The 27,492-nt window shown below is 34.1% G+C and overlaps 3 protein-coding genes, 1 long non-coding RNA gene and 1 other non-coding gene across 7 annotated transcripts in view; 1 reads left to right on the top strand and 4 right to left on the bottom strand.

The window, feature by feature from the left end:
• Nucleotides 1–89: 89 nt before the first annotated feature.
• Nucleotides 90–18,874, top strand: LOC661733 (uncharacterized protein). 2 transcript variants are annotated; one of them, XM_064355676.1, is made up of 9 exons: nt 90–553; nt 1,791–2,001; nt 7,801–8,068; nt 9,879–9,991; nt 12,499–12,817; nt 12,868–13,187; nt 13,342–15,911; nt 15,959–16,302; nt 18,514–18,874. In XM_064355676.1, exons 2-9 carry the CDS (start codon nt 1,855–1,857, stop codon nt 18,777–18,779), a joined length of 4,347 nt encoding a protein of 1,448 aa, XP_064211746.1. In that variant the 5' UTR covers nt 90–553; nt 1,791–1,854; the 3' UTR covers nt 18,780–18,874. The 2 variants fall into 2 exon arrangements, with proteins under 2 accessions (XP_064211746.1, XP_064211747.1); XM_064355677.1 differs by lacking the exons at nt 90–553; nt 1,791–2,001 and adding an exon at nt 7,348–7,742.
• TRNAS-GCU (transfer RNA serine (anticodon GCU)) lies at nt 167–248 on the bottom strand. Its single transcript has one exon. It is a non-coding gene; the product is annotated as a tRNA-Ser (tRNA).
• Nucleotides 5,737–6,924, bottom strand: LOC135265697 (uncharacterized). Its single transcript, XR_010333478.1, has 3 exons — nt 6,209–6,924; nt 5,994–6,164; nt 5,737–5,946 (listed from the first exon to the last, which is right to left on the bottom strand). It is a non-coding gene; the product is annotated as an uncharacterized LOC135265697 (long non-coding RNA).
• LOC661690 (nuclear pore glycoprotein p62) lies at nt 18,777–20,866 on the bottom strand. 2 transcript variants are annotated; one of them, XM_967838.4, is made up of 7 exons: nt 20,695–20,866; nt 20,454–20,642; nt 20,291–20,404; nt 20,117–20,243; nt 19,251–19,601; nt 19,091–19,202; nt 18,777–18,987 (listed from the first exon to the last, which is right to left on the bottom strand). In XM_967838.4, exons 1-7 carry the CDS (start codon nt 20,762–20,764, stop codon nt 18,832–18,834), a joined length of 1,119 nt encoding a protein of 372 aa, XP_972931.1. In that variant the 5' UTR covers nt 20,765–20,866; the 3' UTR covers nt 18,777–18,831. The 2 variants fall into 2 exon arrangements, with proteins under 2 accessions (XP_972931.1, XP_015837038.1); XM_015981552.2 differs by lacking the exon at nt 20,454–20,642.
• Nucleotides 20,867–22,779: 1,913 nt separating this feature from the next.
• LOC661650 (protein Wnt-1) overlaps nt 22,780–27,492 on the bottom strand; it is a 40,535-nt gene continuing 35,822 nt past the window's right edge. The window contains exons 2-6 of the mRNA XM_008197148.3: nt 24,635–24,770; nt 24,317–24,437; nt 24,002–24,267; nt 23,684–23,949; nt 22,780–23,633 (exon numbers count right to left, since the gene is read on the bottom strand). Coding sequence (XP_008195370.1) covers nt 23,432–23,633; nt 23,684–23,949; nt 24,002–24,267; nt 24,317–24,437; nt 24,635–24,770 — 991 coding nt within the window. The 3' untranslated portion in view covers nt 22,780–23,431. The remainder of the gene's footprint in view (nt 23,634–23,683; nt 23,950–24,001; nt 24,268–24,316; nt 24,438–24,634; nt 24,771–27,492) is intronic.

The following is a 27,492-nucleotide window of genomic DNA, read 5'->3' on the forward strand; positions in this document are numbered from 1 at the left end:
AATAACAAAATAAACAATTATTAATATTGTACAAAATTTTGGACACACTTTTTAGTTGAGGGAATTGTTTTCATTATACTTCTTTTTTTAATCTTCTTATGCCATATATATTTAAGTTCTTTAATTTGGGTAATTAAAAAATGATATTTGGAACGAAAAAAGTTGCCGACGAGGATGGGATTCGAACCCACGCGGGCAGAGCCCATTGGATTAGCAGTCCAACGCCTTAACCACTCGGCCACCTCGTCTCATGCGCACCATCAACACTCCATTAAATTTAAAGATGCACTTAATATTTGCATTAAAATAAATCGCTCGTAATAAATTCATTAATACACTCGATGGTCAAATGTAAAGTTTCTCAACTAAGCAGTTGAGTTCAAAACTGGAAAAATCCCAGCGCAAGTGCGCAAAAGACTCTAAGGGTTGCTATAACAACCCTTACAAAAGTATATACAACCAGTGTCAGTTATTCACGTTGTTTTCATGTTGTTGTGCGTGTTTATGTTACCCCATTTTCAACACTACCCCAAGCGATGTAGAAATATACAAGGTATGACTGGGCAGATTTTTTTCATTTAATTTAAGGTCCGAAAATTATTTTTTTCTTTGAAAGTTATTAAAGTAATTAGTGTCTAGTTATTGGAGTTAAATTTTAATTGGAAAAAATTAATCTTAATTAAGTGTATTGATTTTCATTTGTTCACCTGACACAATTAGAGCACGGGGTTGACACAAAAAAAAATGTAATGCAACTAATGCAAGTTTATTTTATAATTGGATTAATGGAATTGGGCAAGTTCGGTGTCCTTTATTGATAACGACTGTAATTGTTAATGTATGAGTGTCGCTACCCACGCATTACGTTTTTTCATTTTCACTTGAAAACTTTTTCTTTGTATCTCACGTAAATTAGGGGAGCTTCAGCCTTGAAAATCTATTCTTATCTTAATTGATTTGGTATGAGTCTTTTTTGATTGATATTCCGATTAGTATCCTGATTGTTTTTTCGATCAGAAACAAACGTTATAAATAAAAAATAAAAATTTGTTTTTATTTCCGTCCCAATTGACCCTCAATATTTCCATATTTGGGAGTCCTCCAAGTGGAACAGCACACCACACATCATGCAAATATCTAGATTACACCCCACCGAGACATAAAAATCCGAATAATCATTATTACCTCATTACGGAGGTATATAATTTAGCAACCCTGACCAGCGTCTGACCCAGAAATGGGTCACCCTTTTCCATTTCGCTTCGAAATGCATTTACACAACTCGTCGCGTGCACAAGAGAGTGAAGACAAAGCAATAAACCTAAAGTGAGAGCTTTGCTGTTGATACAAGTCTCTGATATCGAACCCGATCGAAAATTTTTGTGACAAACTCTTGCATTCTCTCCTGTTTTCTGATGCTAATCGCGTGCCTTGTCGTCTCCACTTTCATATAATCGACGCCTACTTTATGTCATGAAGCTTTTGCACGGAAAGCGAATTCAAAAGCTTTTTCGTTTTGTGCACATAACTGCCATGACGGGTGCTTGGAGTTATTGCAGGGGTGCCAGTTTAATTACGGGGAGTGAATTGTGTGCAGCTATTTCGGAAATAAATCACAAAAATGGGAACGACTAAGTAAATCGGGGCTATTTTTATCGTGATGCAATTAAAAAGTTGTTACTGCAAACACTTGAATCGATTGCAATTTATTTAATGTCGTTACGCATACGGGGAGGAAAGTGGCACTTTTTTGGGGCTGCTGTGTCAAGGACAACGTCTGGGTTTTTCAGTGCATCATGTGGTGTGGCGATGACGACGCTGGAGGGGTGAAGTTTGGCGTCCCGACGCCTTAAAATGACTAGTGCGGCGTCGGAGGCCGTAACAGCAACGGGGGCGCGAAACACCAAACATCGACGCATCACCAAACGAGGCGTTTCCACCCTCATGTATGCCTCGCAGCAAGGTGACGTCGAGAGAGTCCGCAAAATCATACAAGAGCAGGTCAGTAGGACATTGTTTCAAATAAAAAAAAATCATTTAGGTCTCTTTATTTAGTATTGGAGTAAAATCTGTTTATTTCTGCTTACATTTATTTTTTATTATTTTCGGCATTTCGGTTACTATCGAAATCATAAGACATATAGTTAATTAAACACAATATAATTATAACAAATAAGTATCACAAGCTTCCAGTCAGGCAAACTAAAATATTAAAAAAAATTCTTTTAAAAACAAATTAATTTTCAAATGTTTCCCTTGTTATTTAAAAACCTTTTTTAGTACCAGTCCAATTTTGTCTTAAGTTTTAAGTAATTTCGATAAATGTTTGTAATATGTGCTGAAACACGCCTTTAATATTAATACAGCATGTATAAAAATAAATAACGTATAAGCTCTCCGGTCCGTTATAGATAACGTTTCAGTAAACTTCAAAAAAATGTAAAAAAATCCATGATAATTTTTAATAAATTTATCAACACAAAACAGTTTGGTACAATTGTCATCACTGGCAGTATTTGAGTGTTTTCGCTGTACCTCTATTTTAATTATTGTAATGGAGTAGTTATACAGTGCGGAATTTTAACTGGAATAAAATTCATAACATGGATTTAGGCAATTTTTGTAAAAATTCCAGGAACAGGTCGCTTTTTGTTTTTTCTTGCCCATCATTTGATAGATATGGTTTTTGTTTATCTGCTGTCAAAGCTGCACAGCCACCTCCCAAAGCACTTTGAAAGCAGTATTCGGAAATAAAATTAATTAGACGCCCTCTGGTGATGACTTTTGAACTATGTCGAAAACAGTAAAGAAATTTTCGTAATGCCACATTTAACTGACATTTAATGAATTGTTCAACAATTTCGCGTGTATAGTGTTAATTACTTACAATAGAAAGAATTACTTTAAAAGTACGTGGTGGTAAATACTAGCGTTGACTTTGGTTCTGTAGTTTTTCGTGGTATAAAGTGTTTATTGTTGGAACTTGAAAGTGGATAAAAAGTGAAAAATATTTAAATTTTGATTACAAAGTGTTATCAAACAGTTGTCTAATTAAAGATTATAAGTAATGGTTCACAGCGAACACAAAGTTTGGCTCAAGAAACCAATAAATTAGTGAAGTGTTATGAATTTTAGGTTAGAATTTTCCACTGAAAAAATCATGAAATGCTGCGGTAAATCTACAAAACTACAATAAAGATTAACAACTGCTGATACATTTAAACGTAAATTATGCCAAAAGGTGGGCTTTTCAATGTCTTTGTAATAATTTTCCAATAAAGAAAGTGAACCAAACAGTCATTCGTTATTCGTGTTTTCCTCGTCATCTCTCATTTGTCAACATAAGATACAATAGTCATTCCGCATAGGCAATGCAATAATTGTGAAGCCCCAAAATTCGTACAACGCTAAAAATATCCGAATAAACATTTTCCCGCCATTTATGGTTACTGTTTTCGACCTAGCTCAGTAGCGCCCCCAACGGTAATTTTACTTCTGAATAACGTGGTATTGGTTTTCTAAATATTGTCAATGTCCAAAACACAAAAAAATTAAAGCAGTGTGGAATTATTGCCTAAAATAAAATTGGAACTTGTATATAAGCGATTTTTGTAAAAAATCGTGAAACAGGTCGATTTTTTTATTTTCTTTGAACATCATTTGGTAGATGCGGTTTTTGTTTATCTCTTTTCAAAAATGCCGAACCAGCTCTAACTTTTTTTTCAAATGCAACAGTTTGTCAAGTGTGACCATTTGTGAAAGAGCACTTTGCAAGGAATACAACGCACTCTTTGTTTTCTGAATATTTTCAAAGCCGACGCGATAAAAAAATGAAAACCAATTTTTATAACTTGAACTCATACAAATCACACTAGAAATGTTGCAAAATGTTAGAAATTCACACTACTTCGTTTTGTTATTTCTCAGGAGAGGAACGGTGCCCATTTTGAACAATTGTTGCATTAAATAATGTTCAACTTATAAAATTGGTTTTTAGTTTTTATCACGTAGGCTTTGAAAAAATTCAAAAAACAAATAGTGCGTTGTAATGCTTACGAAAAGGGCTTTTATACGAGGTGGCACTTGACGTACCATTACATTTGAAAAAAAGTTATAGGTGGCTGTGCATTTCTGACACAGTTGAACTACTGTTTCGAAAATTTTCATCAAAATCGCCTAAATAAAAGGTATGAATTTTATTCCAGTTAAAAATTCCACGCTGTACAATTGAAACAATAGAATTTTGTTTTTACTATTTGCAACATCAATTTTTTGCTTTTTGATATAAAAATAACAACTTTTAAAATTTAACCGCTGATGATAATTATAAATAATTTTAAGTTTTGTTAACATGAAAGACTAAGTATAGAAGAACTTAGCCTCTTTCTTGGTCCTACCATCAATTAAAAATAATTTACGGTAAATTAAGAAAAAAACCTCTATTTTTCTTCTTAAAACTACTAATTATAATTGTGAGGAATTTGTTAAATAATTTTACTAGAGTTATGTGTTACGGCTAATCTCCAAATTTGGCTATTTTTTAGCTGGTTAGATTGTAAACTAGCCAAACCGTTGCCTAGTTTAACAGAAAACGCTGTTACAACTAAAATAGCTACTAGTTTACAAACTAAATAGAAAGTTTAGCTAATATGAAAACCAAACATTCTCTTAACACAAAATATCCAAGCTTTGGTTAGTTTACAATTTTAAAATTATTACTACAAAAAAAATTGTTTGTTTTGTCACAAATAAACGTAAATTTAAAAAACAAAAACGAAGAAAATATAAAAGTTAAATGCTATATTCACCTCCTAATGATTCTCCAATCAACTACAAGTAGCCAGAACCAGGTTCGTTAGTTGGTGAATAAACTAGTTGAAACATCCAATCTTTTAGATAACTTATAAACCTCACCACTGATCCTACCCGTTAATCAGAAATAAGAACCCATCAAAGCAGCACGTTATTTCAATTAGCCAGCTAGTTGATAATTCGTAAACTAGCCAAAGCATTGGTTATTTTGTGTTACAAGAAAGTTTGGTTTTCATATTAGCGAAATTGCTTTTGATATGGATACAAATTATCCAGCTATATTGCCTTTTAAGTAAATTAGCCAAGATTTATCAACTAACTGCTATTTTTGTTTAAATTGCGTATTTTATTAAAACGGCGAACAGGTTGGCTAATTTACAAACTAGCCAAGTGTACACATTAGCCGTAACATATACACCCTGTATCATTTTGTTTTTATTTATCAGAAGTATAAAGTGTGAGATTTAGGCGAAAAATCGGAAACACTAAATTTTCATTTTTTCTGAGTGTTGAAAGTGGTAACAAATATTTTATTTCCACACGCATTAAAATCAATATAAATCAAAAGTTATGCACGAAAGTTTGTGTGATTTGATTTGATATATTCATCTATTTAATCTTCATTTATCACGAGGTGAACGTTTGGAATTGCTATAAATTAGAGTAATACATGAAAGTATGTTTGAAAGTGGAATAACAAAAACAAAATAATTAATACAATATATAAAGAGTATAAATATAAACACAAAAGCAAACTTTTCCACTCATAATACAATAGCCGACACGTGTTCGTCAAATTTTTTAATATGGAAGAATAGTTATAAAAAATGCGATCAATATTGCTTTAATTATTATTTATGAGTTTCGAAGAAATATTTGTACGGAATTTTTTAATCTCTCGCAATCAAGGAAGAAAAGCATTGATTATTCTCAAATAATAATAAAATTGTAATCTGTTTTAATCCAAAAAAAAAGTGATCAATGTTTAATATCAAACATATTTTCCAATTTTCCACAGATGTAGGTTACTGATATGCTCATAATTCGTGATTACATAGAATATGTTTACTGGAAAACGATTTAAATGCGAAACTGGACAAGAATAACCACATAAGTAGCAACAGCAGCGACCAACTAAAACAATTTTTTCATGAATTGTTTCAAATTTCAGCGCTTCTAACCATATGGCAAAAAGTCCAATCCAGGTTAAAAAAATGCAACGCAGTGAACTGCAGCTTCATACTGAGCAGTCTGGCAGAAATAAAAGAAAGATGTTGAGTCTTTACATTCATTTTCCCACTCAACAAGTACTTGTTTCCAATATCATGTACATAAATTACAGTTGCGTTAGCCTGAAATTGTTTTCATACAACAAAAATGCAAATTTTCCACTTACCTTGTTTTGAACTGTGCTGAAACTAAAAATTAAAATAAACATCCATGAGATCGCAAACACTACATAACACCCATAGACTGCGCTTTCGTAAATCAAGCTGTCGCTACCATTCACCATCATATAAATTAAAAAATAAAACGTTTCAATGATATTTTCGAACCATAAAATCAGTGACAGAATTATAGTGATTCCGAAAATATCACTAAACTCAGAGACTTGTTGTACTAGTTTGTAATGAACCAGAGATAAGTCCTGAATGTGCTGGATTTCGTAGTTAGTGTCGTCTTCTTCGTACGATTTCAGTTTGTCTGACTGTGTTAAAAGAAACGAAGTAATTAGCAAATTTTGTAAGTTATGGTTGATCGAATCGAACTTTTCATTAAAGTAATTCAATACGACATTCAAGTACATAACTTCAGAAGTACTAATCAAAGCCGGAAACCAAGTATAGATGGTGTAATTAATTTTGGCACATTTTTTGAACGGGATGAGAGCAGTGTTTACAACGATTGACCCAATAAGAGCCATTCTAGGCCAGTTAGGTTTAGTGCTTCTAGAAATAACACCCAATCGCAAGTTTTTCACCTTCTTTAGTAGCGCTCTAATTCGATTTCTTCTTACATTAAACACAAAGAACGATATCGTTGTGAACATAATAGTTGACAAATTGCTACAAAACTCAATGTAGACAAAAACATCGGATGATGTGTGTGACAATAGATTAAAATCAATGCAAAGATAGATAAAATAGGAATAGAAAGGGAGGCACCACACTATTGACGTTACTACTGAAAAGAAGTTGTTTTTACCGGAGTTGTGGTAAACTCCGGTCAGTTTATAAATTAGTTTCAGATAAAGTGGTGTTTCTGTAAAAACACTCATGGCTGTAATAAAGAACTAGTCAAACTGGATTTCTAAAGAACAGTATTGCATGTTGAGACATCGATTTCGATTTATTTTATAGCTTTTACTGTCATTATTTTGGATTGGACTAGAATTATTTTCATTTTTCTAATGTATTGTTTCTATCTCTAAAGTTGTAAAATTAAATATTTAACACGAAGTACAATTTTCATATTGTTCAGAATTTCCAACTTTCAAGGTCGCTTTTACACGAAATATTTAAATAAATTTGATAAGTGAATTGATTTTTTTATGTTACCATAAATGGCCCCAAAGTTCTAGACACTAAATTTTCAGTATTTAGTAAAATTGAGATTTTAATGTTGGTACGATTTATTTTTGAAAAGTATACCAACCCGACAAAAACAAATCTTAGTTGATCATGCAATCAATAATGATGTTATAGAATTCAAAAACACATTCCTGAATAAAAGTTGAATGCACTTCTGGCTAAAATAATGATTACACACTGTCATAGCAACAGCCGGCGTCACGTAAGTAAACTGTTTGTGTACTCAAGACAATCCTTACGTTCGAGTTAATTTTTAATCCCGAAAGCAATGCTCAAAACAACCAATACCTCGTGTAAATTATTTACGCTTAAGGCTTTAACATTTTCTTATAGATCAAGGTAAAAACTTAACTTTCCACCCTTGTGGGTGCCTCATTCATTATTAATTCCTTTTCAGCCTGAGACTCTGCTGACTCGAGACCGCACTGGAAAGACTCCTCTACATTACTGCAGTACCAGTGATAATATTTGCGCCGCCCAAGCTGCAGATTTGATTGTTATGGCAGCACCGGATTTGGTCGAGAGCCACGATGATGACGGGTTTACACCGTTGCATTTGGCCGTGATCGCTGGGAATATGCCCCTGGTGACCTTCCTCCTGGCTAATAAGGCCGATGTAAACGCCATGGATAACGAAAAACACACCGTGGTGCACTGGGCAACAGGTAATTTTCGGTGGAAAAATGGTGGAGGCGCCGGTTACACCATTCCTATTTTTGGTAATAATTCTTTGAAATTACAAATGTCAAGGCTTGGAGATGGTAATCGTAAGAAAATTAAATTCCGCGAAAAATTGGTTTCGTAATTAGTTTTTCAGAAGCGTGTCTATCTTGATGGCGGGCGAAGCATGCGAAAGTCTTCTCTGACATAACAAGGGACAGAAATAAACGCATGAATGTTATTGGGCAATTACTCAGTGTTTATGAGTGCACTATTTATATTGTTATGCTGTAAAACTGACCTTCGTACACAAATTTGCTTGATTCTTAAATGTTAGTACCGCATTACGTGGGTTGTGTTTAAAATAATACTTACATAAAACGGCATGATGTAGTGCCACATTTAAATAATGATTTATTACAATGTTCGTGTTATCGGGGTTACAGATGTAAGTATTTGTAATTAAAAAACTGTTAAAAATTCGTAGTTTTGGGAGCAATTCATAAAACATATTACCAAAAAGGGCTTTAAGAAAAAGTTTGCATGTAGGAAGAAATTCTTCATCAGTAACAATTGTATTTATTTTCCTTCTGTTACATTCTACGAGTACATAATTATACATACACGTAGGTATTTATTAATTTTCTTATTTTATGTGTTTATTTCTGTACCCATAAAACGTAACGATTAAAACAATAAAGTTGTATGATTTTATTACTTTTGTTTTATGTTTTGTGTTAACTTTTTTATTTATATTTTTAGACAGCGGGCAAATACCTACATGTACTTACAAAATTATACAATAAAATATAATAACAGAGCCCCTATTTATAGCGAAGTTCATACATTTATTGATTCGCCCTATGAATTATTTCCAGAATTGCACAAATAAGCATATTGAAAAGCTATTTTGGTTTACCATAAATAAACATATGTCCCATTACTTGTGAATATTCAGTATCCACTGTTTGCCTCGTTACAAAGTTTACAATGTCATCACAATTGAAAACAATGGTTCGAAATGATAGCAATTTTCTTTGGCTATGTTTTTTACAAGGGATAAGAATAACTCAGACGCATTATAAAAAGACCGGCCCGGTTTAGTTTGCTATCCCAGTGACCTCAATTGATAAGATGCGATATAGTCAAAGATTGCGTTCTTCTAGTTATTGCGTGCCCGATGGTCAACTGACTGATTAGATTTACATATTTTCACGATTATTTACCACCCACCATGGGGTTAAGGTTGCTGAATTGATAAATTATTCACAAGACATCAAGAATTGAAAAATTAAAAACAACAGTTTACAGGAGCTAAAACTTGAAAAACTTTCCTAAAACTGCATTGTCAGACGCTTAATCGATTCAGTCGAAGAAGTGACGTCATTGCGGTCAGTTTTACCAAGGTTGCACCAATCGATTATCTTTCAAGAATCTAATTTCCATTTAAATCAACCACAAGACAGAGCTTTTGACAAGTTCACTCTAAGTTCTTTGATAATGTTATTCGGCACGTTTTGTAATAATTTTCTTAGTGTTTCACTGCACGTGAAATAGGTCAATAGCTTAGTGAGTCAACGTGTGTGAACTACAAATTTCGAGCTTTGCAAAGAATCGATTCATTATGTAGTGAAAACGCGTGACTTGAAAGAATGCAGTTTTACTTCAAAATGCATTAATCTCGAAGTTTTACTTTCACACGATAATTATTTTTACGAGTATAATAAGAATAAGCAAAACAGAAGTATACCTACTTTAGACCGGCGCATCCACCAAATTTCTATAAAACTGAACATAAATGTTATTATTTGGTAGTTTGTGGAGAAACATCGGCCCTTCGAGCAGTTCTGGCCGCAGGAGCCCCCGTCTCTACCCCCGACGTCCACGGCGGTTACCCTCTCCACTACGCCGCCCAAATGTGCGGAGGCGTAAGTACCTACCCCTTCACTACGATGGTGGCTCATAATTAAATTGGAATTTGCTTAAATTAAATTACTAAATTAAATTTTAATCACGATTCTGATAAAACTTTTTAAACAACTTCGTAATACCTTTTCATAGAAGTTTTTTTGAGTGCACAGCCAGTTATGATCAATGTTCCAATTATAAGTGACAAATTAGAAGTATAAGGGGTATATGTAAGATTTTTCCAATTTAATCTTTCCTACAGTCTAGCAGCAAAATCACTCTTGTGGCTAAAAGATCGAATTTTTCGTTCAAAATGAAGACATAATTTTTTCAAACATCAATTCAGATAGTAAGAGGTTTTACTAGCACAATAACAATTATAAAGAATGTCAACTCTATAACAATAATAAATCATAACAATAAATCTTCTAGGTCGTGAGTGTCGGAAATTTCGCAAGCATTCCTTCTATATATTTTCTTGACTTAGATTCATTTGATTATTGATTATTGACATCAATGATAAAATCGTATAATTATTAATAATATAATTAAAGTCGATTACCAGAAAACAAATTACAACTTAATCATCATTAAATTAATTCTAAGTAAGAATCATTTACTTAATTTGCATTGACAAAAGTCACATTAGTCACGAATTAAAATTTGATTGCAATTGAAATTGTCTTAATTTATCAAAAATGAATAATGACTTTAAGTGGGTAAAGAATAATTATTTCATATTTATTTTTTTTCAAAAATATTTCTTTTCTTTAATACAAATTATAAAAATTATTCTTTGGTAAAAAAAAATATTGTAAGTCAAAATAAGAAGATAATGATTCGTTAAAGTGTTAAAATAGGTTTATTTATAATAAAAACATATACAGCGTGTCTCAAAATTGGCGAATTCCGAGTTCAGAGCGTTGTAGAAAATCACTTCACTAGTCCAAATGTAGAAACAAATTAAAAACTCGGGACTTCCCCACAAAGTTACACTAGTTTAAAGGTGCAATTCAGGTGCACTTTGAAATGCGTTTTCTTCAAATGCACTGAAGAAAAATTCAGTGTTTATTACTATTTATTGTGTAGAAGATTGTAAAAAATATTGATGTAAAACAATTTCTAAAAAAATTACCTTTATTTTAGAATAAAAAATCTTACATTTTGGTAATTTTTCTTAAAAATCAGACGGTAATTATCAAAATTTAAGTTTTTTTTACTCCAAAATTAAGGTAATTTTTTCAAAAATCTCTCAAAATTGAGAAATGTAGAGACATTATTATTCTCCACAATCATGTACACCATAAATCGCAATAAACACTTTTAGCTTACATTTGAAGAAAACGCAATTGAAAGAGTGATCTTCAATCCAGTGTATCTTTGTAAAAAAGCCCTCAATCTTAATTTTTGTTCCACATTTCGACTATTGAAGTAATTCTCTACAATGCTGTGAACTCAAAATTCGCCAATTTTGAGACACCCTGTATTGAAACTCTTCTAAGTGCTATTTTGTAATCACAGTTAGTAGAGTCCAGATTATCCAAATCCGCTTTATAATGTCCGGATTATCCAAAGCAAACTTAAAAATATGAAACTTCGCTTTATCCTAAGAAATCTCTCAATTATCCGAAAAGCATTGAGCATTTGACGCACACAGAAAGGGCTTAGTTGCCTTTAGAGACATTGCCGCTAAAAACACGTCCATTGTAAAACTAAACAATCAACTTTAGATTCGTTTGTTTAAAATGTAGATACATACATGTATCTAAGTATTCATTTACATACCATTTTTTCCGTTTAAAATAATTTTTTACGATTTTTATTTTTACCTCCGGTTTAACGGAAATTTCGATCATCCGAAACGAGCTTGGTTCCGACCGTTTCGGATAATCGAGAGTATTACAATGTATTACAATGACGCCAATTAGTGATGAAAACCGTGATTGGGTTTTTCAATGTTATTCCTTATCAGGTATCTCCAAAAAGTTCGATCGAAATGTCGAACAGCTTTCAAATGCTTTTACGAACCGTGATGGACCAAATTTTTCATTTAAATATTTAATCAAGAATACAATTTTTTTTCATATACTTCCCTCAAATAAGCTTCAAGTTCAAACGTACGTTAGTGTTCTAAAAGATTCGTGTACATAACTCCCTGATGGGCCTCCCAAAAGATAAAGACTTTAATTTTTTCAAAGAATCCACAAAACATTAGCTTTTGTCGGCGTTGTTAAAATTGTACGACCTTATTCCATACTTGATGCTTTGTTTTCTGAAGAGAAATGATGGATCCAGGATTCATCACACGTAGTATAGAGTTCAAAGAAGCTTTCCTTTCTTGTTTAAATCGATTAATAAGTTCGGGAACAACATTTGTACATAACTGACTACCTACCCGACCAAAAAACTTATGAAAACAAAGTGCACAGAGATAGAGCAGAATATGTGGAAAAATAGTTTAAAGGGTTTTGTTAAGATGTTGTTTCAATGAAAAACTATAAGCAAATCCATCCAACTTTTCTCTCAGGACAAGGATTCCAACCTCGGCTTCCAAGTCCTTCAAACCCTTCTAACGCACAGCGATATTGTCGTCTCCGTCGAAGACGACGATGGTCGGCAGCCCCTTTTGTGGGCCGCCAGCGCTGGGTCTGCGAAAGCAGTCCTGGCCTTGGTTCGCGCGGGGGCCAACGTCGAAGCCCCCGATAAAGACGGTTTAACTGCCCTTCACTGCGCTGCCTCACGGGGACACACGGATTGTATCGACAGTCTCTTGACGCTTTGTGGAGCTACTCCAGATGTGATAGATAGTAACGGCTGCACTGCGCTCCACTACGCCGTCACTTTGGGTATATTACCCCAAAACTATATTTTTTACCAAAAATTGGACTTATTTTAGGACATGCTGATGCTACGGCCCTGTTGTTAGCCCATGGGGCTGACCCAAACCGCCAAGACCGCAAAGGCCGGACCCCGGCCCATTGCGGTTGTGCCAAAGGTCAATTCGAAACCGTCAAAATGATCGGGGCACATGGGGCTAACTTGTGGTTGAGGAACGCAAGAGGAGATCTTCCACTGCACGAAGCTGCAGCTTCAGGAAGGAGGGATTTAGTTCGGTGGTTGCTCGATATGAGGCCCAGTCAAGTCAATGCGAGGAATAACGATGGAAGGTGTCCTTTACATTTAGCAGCGCTTAATGACAACGCTGACATGTGCAAGGTTGTTACTTGTTATAAATAATTCTCGGTTTGTGTACATCACGTGCATGTCCAAGGTTCAAGGTTAATTTAAATGACCTTTATCTTTTCCTTGAAGCATGAAATAATTTTTTTATTAGCACCCATCTAATTAATTCTGGCACGGAATTTTACAGATACTACTTGACGCAGGGGCTCAAATCAATCCGATTTTAAGGACTTCCAAAAACACGTTTATGACACCTTTGGACTGTGCCCTCCAACGAGGTTTCAGGTCCACTGCTAAGTATCTCCAATTACATGGAGGAGTTCCTGCTACAAGACTTGGGGATATAAGACAAGGTCACACAACACCGGGAGTTAATTTTCAAATAAAAGATGATGTGACTTTTTGGGGAGACACAAGTTCTGATAGTGAACGAGAAAATGGAGAAGTAACGAAACACAATAGGAGAATTCAAAGAAAGAAGCTTTCGTATAAATACGAGAAGAAGAAAGCTTCAATCTCCACCGGAAGTGATTTAGAAAATAATAAATTAATGTCTAGTAAATTAGAAAGTGGTAAAAGTGCTAAACGAAGACTTGGGGAGAAAAATCAGAGAGCTAAAACAGCTGGTAGAACTGATAGTGCTACAAGTATCGATTTGCCCAAACATGCCACAAGAAAAACACCATCAGGCCGGTTTGATTACCACAATGAGATTATAATCAATGGAAAAACAGAAATCAATATTCACCAAACTAAAGAAATTCATATAACGCCCGATGAAGAGAATTTAGATCAAATTCCCACCAAGCTTTCGAATGAAGTTGCTGAAAAAGTGAGTGAAGTTAGTGTTGATAAAGATAAAAGGCCGAAAAGTGCAAAACATGCGAAAGTTAAAGAAAAGGTTGAAAAATCAGGTGGGAAAGAAGACAGTGCTCGAATAAAGAAACAAAAAGTAGAAAGACCTACCTCAAAACAAAAAATTGAAGAAAAAGCTATTAAAAATGAAAACAATTTAAAAATCGAAGCTGAACAAAAGAAATTAACTGATCAACAGTCGCTTAAGTCGAATACGAGTGAGGATCAAGAAGAACATAAAAGTCTAGTAGTTGAAGCTGCTGTGCATGAGCCTCCTAAACAAGACGTTGAAAAGAGTGAAGCTGATAAAGTATCACAGACGGATATTGTTGAAAAGGAGTCGAAAATTGTTCAGACCTCCGAACTGGAGAAAGATCAAGTTGAGGAAAATGTCCAAGAAGTTAAAGCTGCTGAAACACAAGTACGTGAAATAGTTGAAAAAGTTGAGTTGAAAAAAAACGAAAAAGTGATTGAACAACTACAAGAAAAAATCACCGATGAATCAAAAGAAAAGGGAGTTTCAGTAGAGAAGGAAAAAGATCTTGACAAAAAAAGCGACGAAACTGTTGATCAAACAACGAAAGAGGAAAAATCTGTTGAAGAGTCCAAAGATGAAAATGATTTAAAAGAAGTGGAAACAACGCAAGAGTTTGAAATTGTTGATGAAAACGAAAAGGGTGGAAAAGTGGTAACAGAGCAAAAATTAGAAATTGTTGAAGAAAAAGAAAAAAGCTTGGAAAAACCCGAAGATGAAGAAAAGCAAGTCATTGAAGAAAAATCAAGTGAAGAGAAAAACGTTGAGGGTGAGAGTAAGAATGCTGAAGAAACAGAACATGTTACTCAGAAAAAAGAGGATGAAACCATTGTAAGTAAAAAAGAAGAATTTGAGGAGAAAACAGACAAAGAAGAAAGATCTAATGCAGCAGAAACACTGGATGATAAACCACCAGGAAATGGAGAAGACGTTTCTGCTAAAAGTGAGACGGAGAAAAATTTGGATGAGAAAGCTAAAGAGAAAAAGTTAAAAAAACAAAAAATGAAAAAAAGGAGTGAGCGCAAAAAACGGCAAAATGGTGAACAAGCTTATGAAATTATTTACAAAACAATGGCCGCTGATGAAAGCGATGATCTAACTTTAGAACGATTAAGCGACCGAGACAATAAAACTAAAACTGCAAAACGGGAAAAACTCAGGCCCCAAAAAACTATTTCTGGTAGCAAATCATCTCAAGAAGAATATTCCAGTGCTTCTGAAACTGAATCGAGTACTTCTACAAGCGCTACTGTAAAAGAGCACAAGAGTTTTCGAATTTTGAATGATAAAGAAGCTGAAGAGATTGAAAACTTGAAACCTAAACCCAGAAAAATATCCCAAAAAACTCAAAATAAACAGCGTTCTCGATCCGAGGAAGACAACAAGAAAATTAAAAGTGACAAAATTAAAAGAAGCAAAATACCGACACCTTTAGGCAAATCCCAGTTGTCCAAAAGCGACAAATATTTAAATGTGCCCGAACGAAAAATTAAATCTAGTATGGAATCACGTGTGCCTTCTCTTCCAAACATTAACGAAACCAAAGATCGAGTCAAGGAACATCCACGGTGTGAATCGAACATGTCTGCACCTCTCCTAGAGTCAATTTACAGCGACAATGACAAAGCAAGTGCCTCTGACTTGGAGGAGGAACCCAGCGAAAGTGCCTTTAAACGGAAAAAAGTCAAAAGAAAAGCAAAAATGCGTGAAGCTCGAAGCGCGGGAAGTGACTACGAGAGCAGCAACGTCATAGACTCTGGATTCGAACCGAGTCCTAGAAGCAGTAGAATACCGAAATGGAAAAACATGAGCGAGAGGGGAGTGAACATGACTTCGGTAACACAGTCAATACAGTCTAACATTCGGAGGTAATTCAAATTTTGTTATTGGTTGTTTATACTCAAGGGGTTTATAGGTACCACCTTGAACGCAAAATCTTCCAACACCTTTTGGACTTGAAACGGATACAAATCCGAGCTGGCCAACACAACGAGGCAATTTTAGTCAAACGAGCCATCGATGCGTACCACCAGTCGTGTGCTTCGACCGTTGGAGCGGGCCGATACGTCCCGGAGGACTACACTTTCCGGAGTTTTGAAAAGTTCCTCTATTTGTCGTTGAGAAAGTTACAACGAAACGGCGCTGATCACCTCAAAGGCCTTCCAGAATCACCCGCCAACCCGCTCCTGTGCACCCAAAGCACCCATCGGTGCATGCATGCCACCCATGCCTACACCGGGATCCCCTGTGCCGCGTACCGTAAGTTCTTAACAAATATTGGCACGTCAGAACACCTTTTTTGTGCAACAAGAAGTTTTAGTATCACTTTTTGTATCTGTATCCCCTTATTTAAATAATCATCTTTATCATTTAATGTATTTTATTATTATTTCCTCTTTCATATTACTATGCATTTTGTGAGTCACTCCCAATATTCGGGTAAGACACAGGGCGATATCAAAGTACTTAACGTTTATAGCAAATAACTCGCAAACGCTTAATAATATTTGAAAGCAATTTTAACCATTAAACTTGTTCCAAATCGATAATAAAAAATGCTTTTATAATTAAAGTTTTTTTTGCTTACAACATATTTTTGAACACGCGACATTCGAAAAAAAATTAATTTAATTTTCGTCAATCAGTTAAACAGTTATTTGTTAAAAAATTTGTAATTTCAAAGTGATCAGAATATTAAATTACATATTCTTTATTTTTTTAATAAAAAAATAATTCTTCAGGGTCCGTTGTACCTTTAGATATTACACAAATTCACATATGCCTGAATAAGACAAAGTTAATACCAAAAAATAAATAAAGATAAATTAAAATAATAAAAGATGGTATTCGTCTTTTGGGCAACACGAACATTAAGCTGATTACTTACTTTTCCAAAAACCCACAAACCAATTACCTACAACAGTGAATTATCATTTTAAGCAGTTTATTAAATAGACGTAAAACAGTTTCAAAAGTTTAATCATAGGTGTTATAGGTGAGACATACTTAGATGTCCAATGCTATAACACATACAGAGTTGGGCCAAAGTATGGAACCACAACCAAGCGTTTTGCCGTTTTGAGCAACAACTAATTAGTATATCATCAAGTTCTTTAAAAATGTGATTATTTTTGGAGAATAAACTTTAATAAATAAACTTCGCAGTTTTTGACGAATCTTAATTGTCTGTTGGATAAGTTTACTGGTGGAGAAAAGTTTTTCTCAAATGAGGTTTTCGACGCTGCGCGTAACAGATAAACAGATTACAAAAAAAAAGGAAAAAAATGTGTAAATATGCAGTCGTATTTATACTAAAAAAAGTGAAAATAGTACTTAATAAGGAAAAAATAAATGATTCAATCTTTAGAATAAAAAAATAAAGATGCAGAAATTTTTTCATTAGATAAATGATAAAATTATTACATTAGAAAAAATATTGGAGCAATATAATTCTAGTATGCGACGAATATTTAAAGAAGCTGAACACGTCATTTTTTGTAAATTGTTTTAATTGGAGGAGAAAACCGACAGAACTTAAATCGCGCATTTATTTTTTTTGTGAAATAGTCCATATTGAAATAAAATCCCCCTTAATGATTCTAAAAAAAAAATCCGAAGGAATAAGCTTTGACAAAAATAGCAATGCAAAATTGAAAAAAAAAGACAATAATCATTAGATAACATACATTATCAAATTCAGGTAGAGTTAAATATTGCAAAAGAAGACACGAGTTTTTTTTTGTTATATGGCCACAAGCAGAAATTCTATGCCAAAAATAGAAAAACTGTCGAATTTTTAGAAAAATAAATCCTTTCTAAACTTGCTCCAAAATTAAAATGTGAGATGTAAAGATTGTTTTTATTTTGTAATAAATATTTGTCTTCAATTTTTAAACCACTAGCCCACGTTCCACGTTTAATAATGTTTAGTGTCTATCTGTTGTTAATTAATACTTTACTGTCGTTTATTTGTGCTTTTTTGTCGTTCAACATTTGTTTGTAATAGATAATATTTTCTCACCGTTAAAATGCGGAAACCCATTGTTACTGTCGAGCAAAATGTATTTTGTCCGTTCTTGTATAAAGTTTTTTTGCTTAGAACATTTTTTAACACTTTCAGGATAAACAGGAAATTTAATTTTTCTGAAATATACTATACTGTTAATTGTAACTTTGATTTAGTAAAGGTAGTCCTTCATATTAACATTTTGAGGACATTTTCAGTTTAAGTGGTTGCTAAATATTTAAAATTACGCATTATATCATTTTCGTAAAAAATGGACTTACACTTCTTTAACTCGCAGGTACAGATTATCTATCGATAAACCGTTCAAGAAATCGGGCGTCAATCAATTAATACGTTATTTATCAAAAACTTTGGAATTTCAAAACGAGCAAAAGTATGAAATTACAAATTCTTTATTTTTTTAATCAAAAAGCTTTGTTGCAAGTTTACTCATATTTTTGTAGTTCCCAAAATGGATCACCACACTATCCCCAAAATCGGGTTTACGTCAACGCAGTGCAAACCCGGCACAGGTTTTCTGCCAACAATTAATACGAAAAAGGCCGTGACACTCGAACTGTGCCACGGAAACGACAAACAAGTCATATCACTGCCTGCGGATCGTCTGGATCAGAACAAGCGATACTACGTCACATTTACAGTCAAGGGGAATGAAGGAAGCCCCCCAGAGGAAGAAACAAAAAGCCACAGACATTCAAAAAGCGACTAAGTGCAATATCTTGTTAGATTTATTGTTTGATATGAGAAATTTGTACAAGGCGTTATTGTATAGAGGAAATTTTAATAAAAACGTTTTTCTTGTAAGTCTCATGTAACTGTGTAATCTGTTCCAAATGAGAGCAAATCTGAGACGAGTTTCTATCAATCCACTGGAGCGAATTCATGTGGGCATTTAGAATGCGACTGACTTGAATGACCTACAACATACACACATGATAGGATAGTGAGTCGAAACAAAAATGTGGCCAAGAGTGCTGTGAAGTAGGCAGAGCAGTCTTGACAACATTTGTTGACACAAACCGGATCAGTAATATCTTCATTTTTGTTAGACTCGTTCAAATGTTCCACAATTTCTTTCAAATCCTCGGACATTTGCTTCAATTGGGAGTCAATTATTTCAGACAATTGATACCTAAAACACCCACAGAATGTCGAATATTTTACTGTAATAAACAATTACGTTTGGAATCTATTCTGATCCGTGACTGGAATATCAGTTAATTGTTTCTCTAGAGGAAGACTCAACTCATCTAATTCATTATCTTGAGCTAATACGAAATCAAGCTCTTGGTCTAGTTGTTTCTGCTGCTGTTTCACACGCTCAATTGTTTCATTCAAGGCCAATATTTTATCAGTGTTTGAAACCAACAGGTTATCCCAAGCGTTCAGCTGTTTTGTTTGATTAATGAAGAATTTTCCTTGTTCTTCCAAGTCTATAGTCCATTTGTTGATACAGTCCTCTAGCTGAGCATAGGTTAAGGTACCAGAAGTTGGCAGACTTGCTGCTGTTGTGGTGGTCACAGCTGGCGCTCTTAAAAATTATACGAAACATATCAAAAGTGCTGTAAAAATTTCCCGGACGTATGTTCATAAACTCTTATATTTAATGAAATATCAAAACTACAATATAATACAAATCAGGAACCAGGTGGAGCATTGTCAACGCTGATTTTAAGTTTGTTAAAAAAAAAGATTTCAAATATTTTAATCAATATTTTACGCAAGATATGGTTCAAAATTTGATAAATTCGACATACAATAATAAAACGGTACGAATTAAACGCACAGTAAAAATAATAATGTCTAAGTATGCAACTCGCATATGCTCGTTGTATAACGACAGCCCTCGAACTTTAACCTAGTGTGTTCGCACTCGTATTATATGATCAAAATCGAATTTATTAATAATCTTTTTATTAGTACCCTTAATAAAATACTAGTCAAGACATACTTTAACTAAACTTTCACAGTACTCTTGATATATGTTATTATAAACTGTGACACGCATTTGCGCGGGTTAAAAGTATTTATAATTAGAGTACATACTGTGTAGTAGCTGTAAGCCCCCCTAGGCCTAAACCAGAGGCTGATGTTGTTGTTGTGCTTGAAGGGGTTAGGGTTGTGGTTAGTTTCAAAGGTGCGGAAGTTGCAGCGCTGCTTGCCAACGAAAAACCTAAATTTAAATCGTGTAAAGACTACAAAACCCTAATTTTTTTAAACCTGAAGATAGGGATGTCCCTGTGGACAAAATAGGAGTAAACGAAGTGGCAGCGGTGGTAGTGGTTGAAGCACTTGTCCCTAGACTGAACTGCGGCGTAGTCGTCGAAGTCGCAGCTAAAGTTGACTAATTATTACATAAATTTAACAAAAAAGGGTTACTAACGAGTTATTGTAAAGCTGGGAGTTGAGGTTGCGCTTGTTGTTGTTAAGCCGAAACTTACTGACGCTGTTGTTTTGGGGGTTGTACCCAGGAAAAACCCGGTACTGGTCGTAGGAGTACCGAATAGATTTGTTAGTGGTTTGTTAGGGGTTTGCTGTTTGGTATCGCCTGCACCGCCCGTAGCTGTGGTGGCTGTGTAATAAAAGGGTTAGTTGCGTTTTGGTTAGCAAAATGTCTTACGTACTGGCAATTGTGCTAGTGGTAGGTAATGTGAAACCTGTAGCCGTTTTAGGGGCACCGAAATTGAAAGACATTTTCAGAAAATTAGTTAGCTTCAAGTAGCTTCACAAAATTTATAGGTTAGCTTGACGTTAAATTTTAAAACGATGGTGGCGGCACTAGTGGCGATTGAGGGAAAGATGGATTTTTTAACCATGGCCTCATAAAATTTAGGAAGGAGGAAAATTAAGTTTCAAATTATAATCATAAGTGTCCGTTGGCGTTTCTAGTGTCATAAGCTTCCATATTCCACTTTTTTATAACAGAAGGTTTTATCTTTATTTTTGTTACCCGTAAGTAAAGTCAAAATTGTATAAAAAAAACAAAAAAAAAACAAAAAAAGTGGAGAGAATTAAATTTTCTCTAAAAAGATCCGAAAAGCCAAATTTTTATCTTTAATAATAAGTTTAAATTGTTTTAAAGTGCAAATTATTTTCCATCACTCAAACATTCAAACCATTAAAGATGATTCCGCAAACTTTTTTGTGAGAAATTTTAATCTTCTATAACTTTTTAATTTTTATATCTTAAACCCTATAGACCGCCTTTCAAAAAAATATAGGACGAAGGATAATTTAAATTTTTGTCATTACTATTTTAGTTGGTAGTTTTTCTCAGACTATTAAGAGATTAATATATTAAGATTATTAAGATGCTTACGAATCAAATTAAACAATTTGAAAAGGGGAAGATCTACAGTGTCTCAAATCGCTCTCATTTAAACTCCACCCTAAATTGGTGAGTTACAGTGGAACTCGGTTATAACGAACACTCAAGGGACTTCAGAATTTGTTTGTTATGTATTATACCCGATCGTTTGTTTTATCCGAACATCGTCGTTTATAGAATAGTTTTCAAGTCAACTGAATTCTAAACGTGAAACAGATACACGAAATAAAGTATTAATTTAATTTATTAGAAAAGCATATTTATCTACATTCATCTATGTTTAATAGTTATCTAACAATTCAATAATTTTTAGTTTCGTATCCTAAATTTAAAGATTTCTAATTACTTGGTCTGTTTATGTGCCTGCTGGAATGTCGCTGTAAGTGCATGTAAGTGCTGTAAGTGCATGTGCGTACGTTATAACTTATAACTTATAACCGAGTCCTAGACCACTTTTTTGTCTAAATTTCGAACGTTAAAAGTGAAGTTCATATATTCACTATAACCGAACTAATTTGTTATTGTAGTGTATTAAGTACTGTACCTATATAGAAAAGGCTGAGTGAGGTAGGGGGAAGCAAGTAGGAGAATGACGAACGGGCACTCTTGCTTGTCCCGTCGTGGTGTTAGGAGTGAATAAACAATTATTTGGGGAAAGTGGTATTTTATTTAAAAAATATTACAGTTATTATAATATAAATATAGGGCTTTAAAATATGAGTTTCCATTTCTTCGTTAAGTTGCTTCCACACCAAAGCTGATTTGGTGTGGACATGCCGCTCGGCCATAAGTTACATGCCACCGTTACACGTAAAAAAAGCCGATCATGCCGATTAAGCTTGCCAATCGGACTTGCCGATCGTCATAGTGTGGACGCAGCTTTAAATACCGGGTTCGTTATAATCGTGTTCCTTCTGTATTTCGTATCTTGTTTCTCCTCCTGGTATTTAGTTCTCAGTAATATTTAACTAAACAAAACATTCATTTATGAAGTATTTGCAGTTTCTTATAAGTTATTATTTTTTGACCGGAGTCTTCAGTTTCATTCCCACCTTAAAGATTTATTTTTCTGGTTTAGTGGTACTTCACACTTTGAAGTACTTCACAAAGTACTTTATTCCATCGGGATCGTAAGCTACTTCCTAAATAGCCAATTAACTAATTTCCTACATTTATTTTTAACAAATCGATTCGCCTAGAAACGTACCTTGGTGTACTACTTTTTGCCTCCTATATTAAGTAACATCTATCTTATTCGCGTAATCGCACGCACTTTTGCAAATATTTTAATTTTAGTTAAACCTTTACAGATGTGCGAATTTTAGTGAAGAAAATGAGTGTTTCATTGTGTGGGATATGAGATTAAAAAATAAATCGCCAATAATTTGTACACAAAGAGTTTATTAATAATAATTTATTACGGTGTCGATTTTTATAAACACAGTAGAGACGAAAGAGTTTCTAAGATAAATCGTCGGATCGAATGGATTTTATGGCACATGTAATACACTGGAAAAATAAATTTTATCACCAGAGTAGTTCATAGATGAGCTAGTTTTAATATTTTGATTGAACACGACATAAATTACGTTTTGTTTAAATTAACTATGTTACTATGTACAATGAACTTAGCTCTACTACAGTTAAGTACCTAATAAATATATTAAAAATCTATGTACAGATCTATATAAATCTCAATACATTCCACATTATTAAAATTATTTATGTACTAGGTGCAAACACATAAATAAATATACAACGTGATGATACATTTACTGGATGAGAATGGTCGAAGCAGTCGTGAGTTTGAGATAATTGCAACAGATAATGTGTACAATTTTGGATCCTAAAATTGTATAAAACGTCTACCATCTAACTCTAAACAGACAAATTTTGAGAAAACGAGTCATTACAATTATCTACAGTTTGAAAAATGGAAAATGAAGAGTTCTCTCTTTGTTAATACGATGAGGACGTTTTCTGAGTATAATATCGTAGTCTTCGGTATCTTCAGTCGATCGTCAGTTCATAGTCTAGTTGCAAACGTGTTCTTCTCTCCTATACCTGCAAATGTCACAGACGACGTTGCAGCACCACACGAAGTGGCACTTGCATTTCTCTTCCACTTCGCGAACCCGCGTCTGGTAGCCTCTGCCGCAGCACAACAATCTGCAACCGTCAATCCCTTGACTGGTCCGATTGCATATTCTGCCATGGGTCCCCAAAATACTGAGCCTGAAACGCATCACTCACTCAATCTAAATTTCATTCCAACAGAAACTTACGTTTCATTTTTCTCGCAATAATCCGGAGAATCATCTAAATACACCAGATCCGTTTTGTTGGGTTTCTTCAGATCGGCGCTGATCGCTTTCAGTTTCTTCCGCCACTTCCTCTCGACGAATTTCACATGAGAGGCGCCTTCGTATCTTTGGAACAGGGCGTCGCCCACCTTCCGAAAGGGTGGGAGGCGCCTCCAGCAAATCTGCATACTGCAGGAGCCAGACACTCCGTGGCATTTACAAGTACGGACCATTCGCGATTTGACACTCTGCAAAAACAGGAATTAGAATCGAGTCTATTACGACAACTTCAAGACGAACTCTTCTTCCTGCTTCATTGTTGTGAAGATTCATAAGTCCGTCCGCTGTTTTGTCATCCTCTTTGGAATCTAAAAAGTCTCGGCTGAATTTCTCTCCGTATTTGATGTCTTCGGAACAGCCGCCCCACTTCCATTTGTGCGATTTCTTCTGGCGCATTCTCGTGTCGCAGGAACAGTCTGTTAAATCGCCTTTCGAACACGCTCGCGTCACTGCAAAAGCTACGCTTGCTGCTGATACTGCTGATAAGTACGCTGCTTCTCTACTTCCTGCAATTTCCCTTTGTAAAAGAGTAAAGCTACCACAATTTGGGCTTACTAATTGTGATCACATTTCCAAACGTTACATTTTTTTCGGGAAACGCTGTACAATTCCATCTACTATTCCTAAATTGATGTTGGCATTCGTCCATCGCCAACCTGGCGCCATTTCCTATAACCTGGAATATATGGACTTATAAAGAGATTCGTTCAAGTATGCGTTTCAAAGCTTGATTAAGCTCCCATGTAATCAATAACCGGGAAACAATATAGTGCTCGGGCGAGTGTTAAAGAAAGAAGGCCTATGATGGGCTCAAATAAAAAAACTAATAGTCAACAATTTTTTTTAATTAATTTGAAATTTGCAATCACTCACCGGTAATATCCTATCGTATTGTGAACACAGTTGTTTTTGGCTCTCAACCAGGTACTCTAATTTGCTGCAGCGTTCTTTATGGGCCTCCGGTGTCAAGTCTACCGAATTGGTCATGGAAACTGGCAATCCGAGCTGCCTGGAAAAAAATTGCATTTGCGTCAATTCGATTAAAATGTGAAGGACAATTTATCAAAATGCCTATTAAAATTGATTGAATGCAATGAAAAAAGTTAATAACAGTTTACATGAAATAGGTGGGCGTGATCGAAAAGACTGGAAACATATTTGGGCTTCTAAACTGTTTTACATGTATGCAAAATCGCATCGCATTGTGGTGCAATAGCGGCGGGATAATTACACTATTTTCACACTCTTTGATGAAATTTTTAATTAATTTGGTAGATTACAAGTCACACTGCGGGTATGCTATTCTGATCTAAGTTAAGTATAACCAGATCTTTACTTAATTTAAGAACAAAAAATCATCACGTTTGTAACAAAACGATTTAGAATTGTCTTGTCATTTTAGCAATATAGGACTAAATATATTAATTCTAGAAAAAAAATTACAAGAGAAGAATCCATGAAATAAGCCCATATGAAAAATGCGCACAAGAAAACAGCCTACAGAAAAAAGCAAGGAAAATGCCTACACGGAAAAAAGTTCACACTGAACAAAACTCATACGGAAAAAAATCCACACCATAATAAACCTACAAAGAAAAACGTCCATCGTCCACCTAGAAAAAACGTGCAATGAAAGAAGCCCACCCAGAAAAAAGCTCACATGGATTAAAGTCCAACCGTCAAAAATTCCACGTAAAAAAACTCACAGAAAATTAACTCGCAGAGAAAAAAACAATTTCTGCTGTCGAGGATGAATTTAAAATCGATGTTAACATGATAACTAAACAAAGTTTGGTGAAATAAGTTTTTATTTCATAACGTAAATAAATATAAAATATTGATCATGTAACTATATCTGACGATTTAGATATCGTTGGTGAAACCGAAAGTAAGTAATCTATAAAATTGTATGGCCTCCGAGCCGAAAAAAATTGATTATACCTAAATATCTCAGAAACTATACATACAACATATACCAAAAATAAAAAGTAAGTAGTTAAAAAAGCAAACTGTATTTTTTTTTAATTCTTATCACTTCACCACTAAGTCGCCACCCCAATCTGTTAAATATTTGATTTGATGCAAAATTTTTTCGGGCAGTGTCAACTCAATTTTATTTATAAGTTTTAATATGTGAATTATTAATAACTACGGCCATTCAACCGGGGTAAAAAACTAAAATGTAGAGTAGTTTCAGTTTTATTAATGTAACCATCCCCAGCAACAGGTGATAAAAAGTTGAAAAAGTTATTACGAATACATCATAGTATACTGGAAATTAATAACATTTTAAAATTTAAAAACTGGCTTAAAAGTTATAGTTATTAGTAACACGAGAGCGAAAACACAAGCTTAAAGTTCGAAAGCTGTCATTATGCAACGAGCGTATGCGAGTTGGGTACTTAGACACCAGAGAGGTGTTATTCATTTTTTTTTTGTAGAAACATTTTAATTTAAAACACGTTGCTATGGGAAGCGTGTTTTAAAATAGTTTATAATCTAGGATTCAGATATTAAAAAGAAGGCTTAAAATGTTACCAACAAAAAAATAAAAGAGTGAGGGTAGTGCTACCCTTGTGTTGATTTTGGCAAATTGTAAATTGTAAAAAGAGGCCAATAACGAGCAGAAACTAGAGGGAAAACGTAAATACTGAGTTTCTTTATCTGTGGGTTTTTTGCATGTGTATTTTTTGGTAAGTGGTTATTTTTCTGTGTGATCTTTTTTCCATGTGGGTTTTTACTGTATGGGCTTTTTTCGGTGTGGATTTTTTTTCATGTATTTTTTTTAGCGTGCGCATATTTTTTGTAAATTTTTTGAGTTTTTTAGACGTGGACTTTTTTGTTTGTGAGCTTTATTCTGTGTGGGTTCTTTTCTTGTGAGCATTTATGTATGTGGGCTTTTTATTCTGTGCGCATTTTTAGGGTAGGCTTATTTATGGTCACCAAATGTTTTGATTGCGTTTTGAAAATTATTAGCACTCGTAATTAGAAAATTTTACATGAATGTAAAAAGTATTTAAACAGCAACAATGACAATACAAGGTACACACGGAATCTGTATCTTACGTATCTTATTATAATTATGTTTAAATTTTTGGTTTACAACAAACAAACATCGAGCTAAATACCAAATATTAAATCAGCTGTGCTAAAAGAAGACTTTGATATAAACGCTTTGTAAAAGCTCAGTTACATTTTTATATAGAAATCCTAGTCTACCTAGTACCCATATTTAAGACATTTTAAATAATAATATATTACAATCCCAGTTCTACAGTTGGTAATAAAATTTCTTAGATCTCCCTGCATACATACGAGTAAGTATCTGAGTACCTACCTAACAAGAAAGAAATGACATCAATTAAGTTACAAGATAATGTACTGGATTAATTTCGTCTCATTATTATCCTGATGAAATAATTTCATGCATCTACAACTTGAATTTATTAAAGCTCTAAAAATGGGCATTTTGGTTTGGTGATGAATCATTTAAGCGACCAGGAAAGATCGCTAATCGATTTCTATGTCCCATCACCGTTTGATTAAAAGTTACAAATAATAGCAAAGCGATTTGATTCGTTTGAGCACAATATTACGGCTCGTCAATGCTCAATAAGCGCAAACGAAAAAATCCTCTTCTCGGTAGTAGAGAATTTATTTGTTTCACGGCGATGCCAACAATGAAAACCCCTCGTTGTGGGGCAAACTCTTGTAAAAACTCCGCCATTTTA

Source organism: Tribolium castaneum, chromosome 3 (assembly GCF_031307605.1).
Source record: "Tribolium castaneum strain GA2 chromosome 3, icTriCast1.1, whole genome shotgun sequence".
NCBI classification, from domain to species: Eukaryota; Metazoa; Arthropoda; class Insecta; order Coleoptera; family Tenebrionidae; genus Tribolium; species Tribolium castaneum.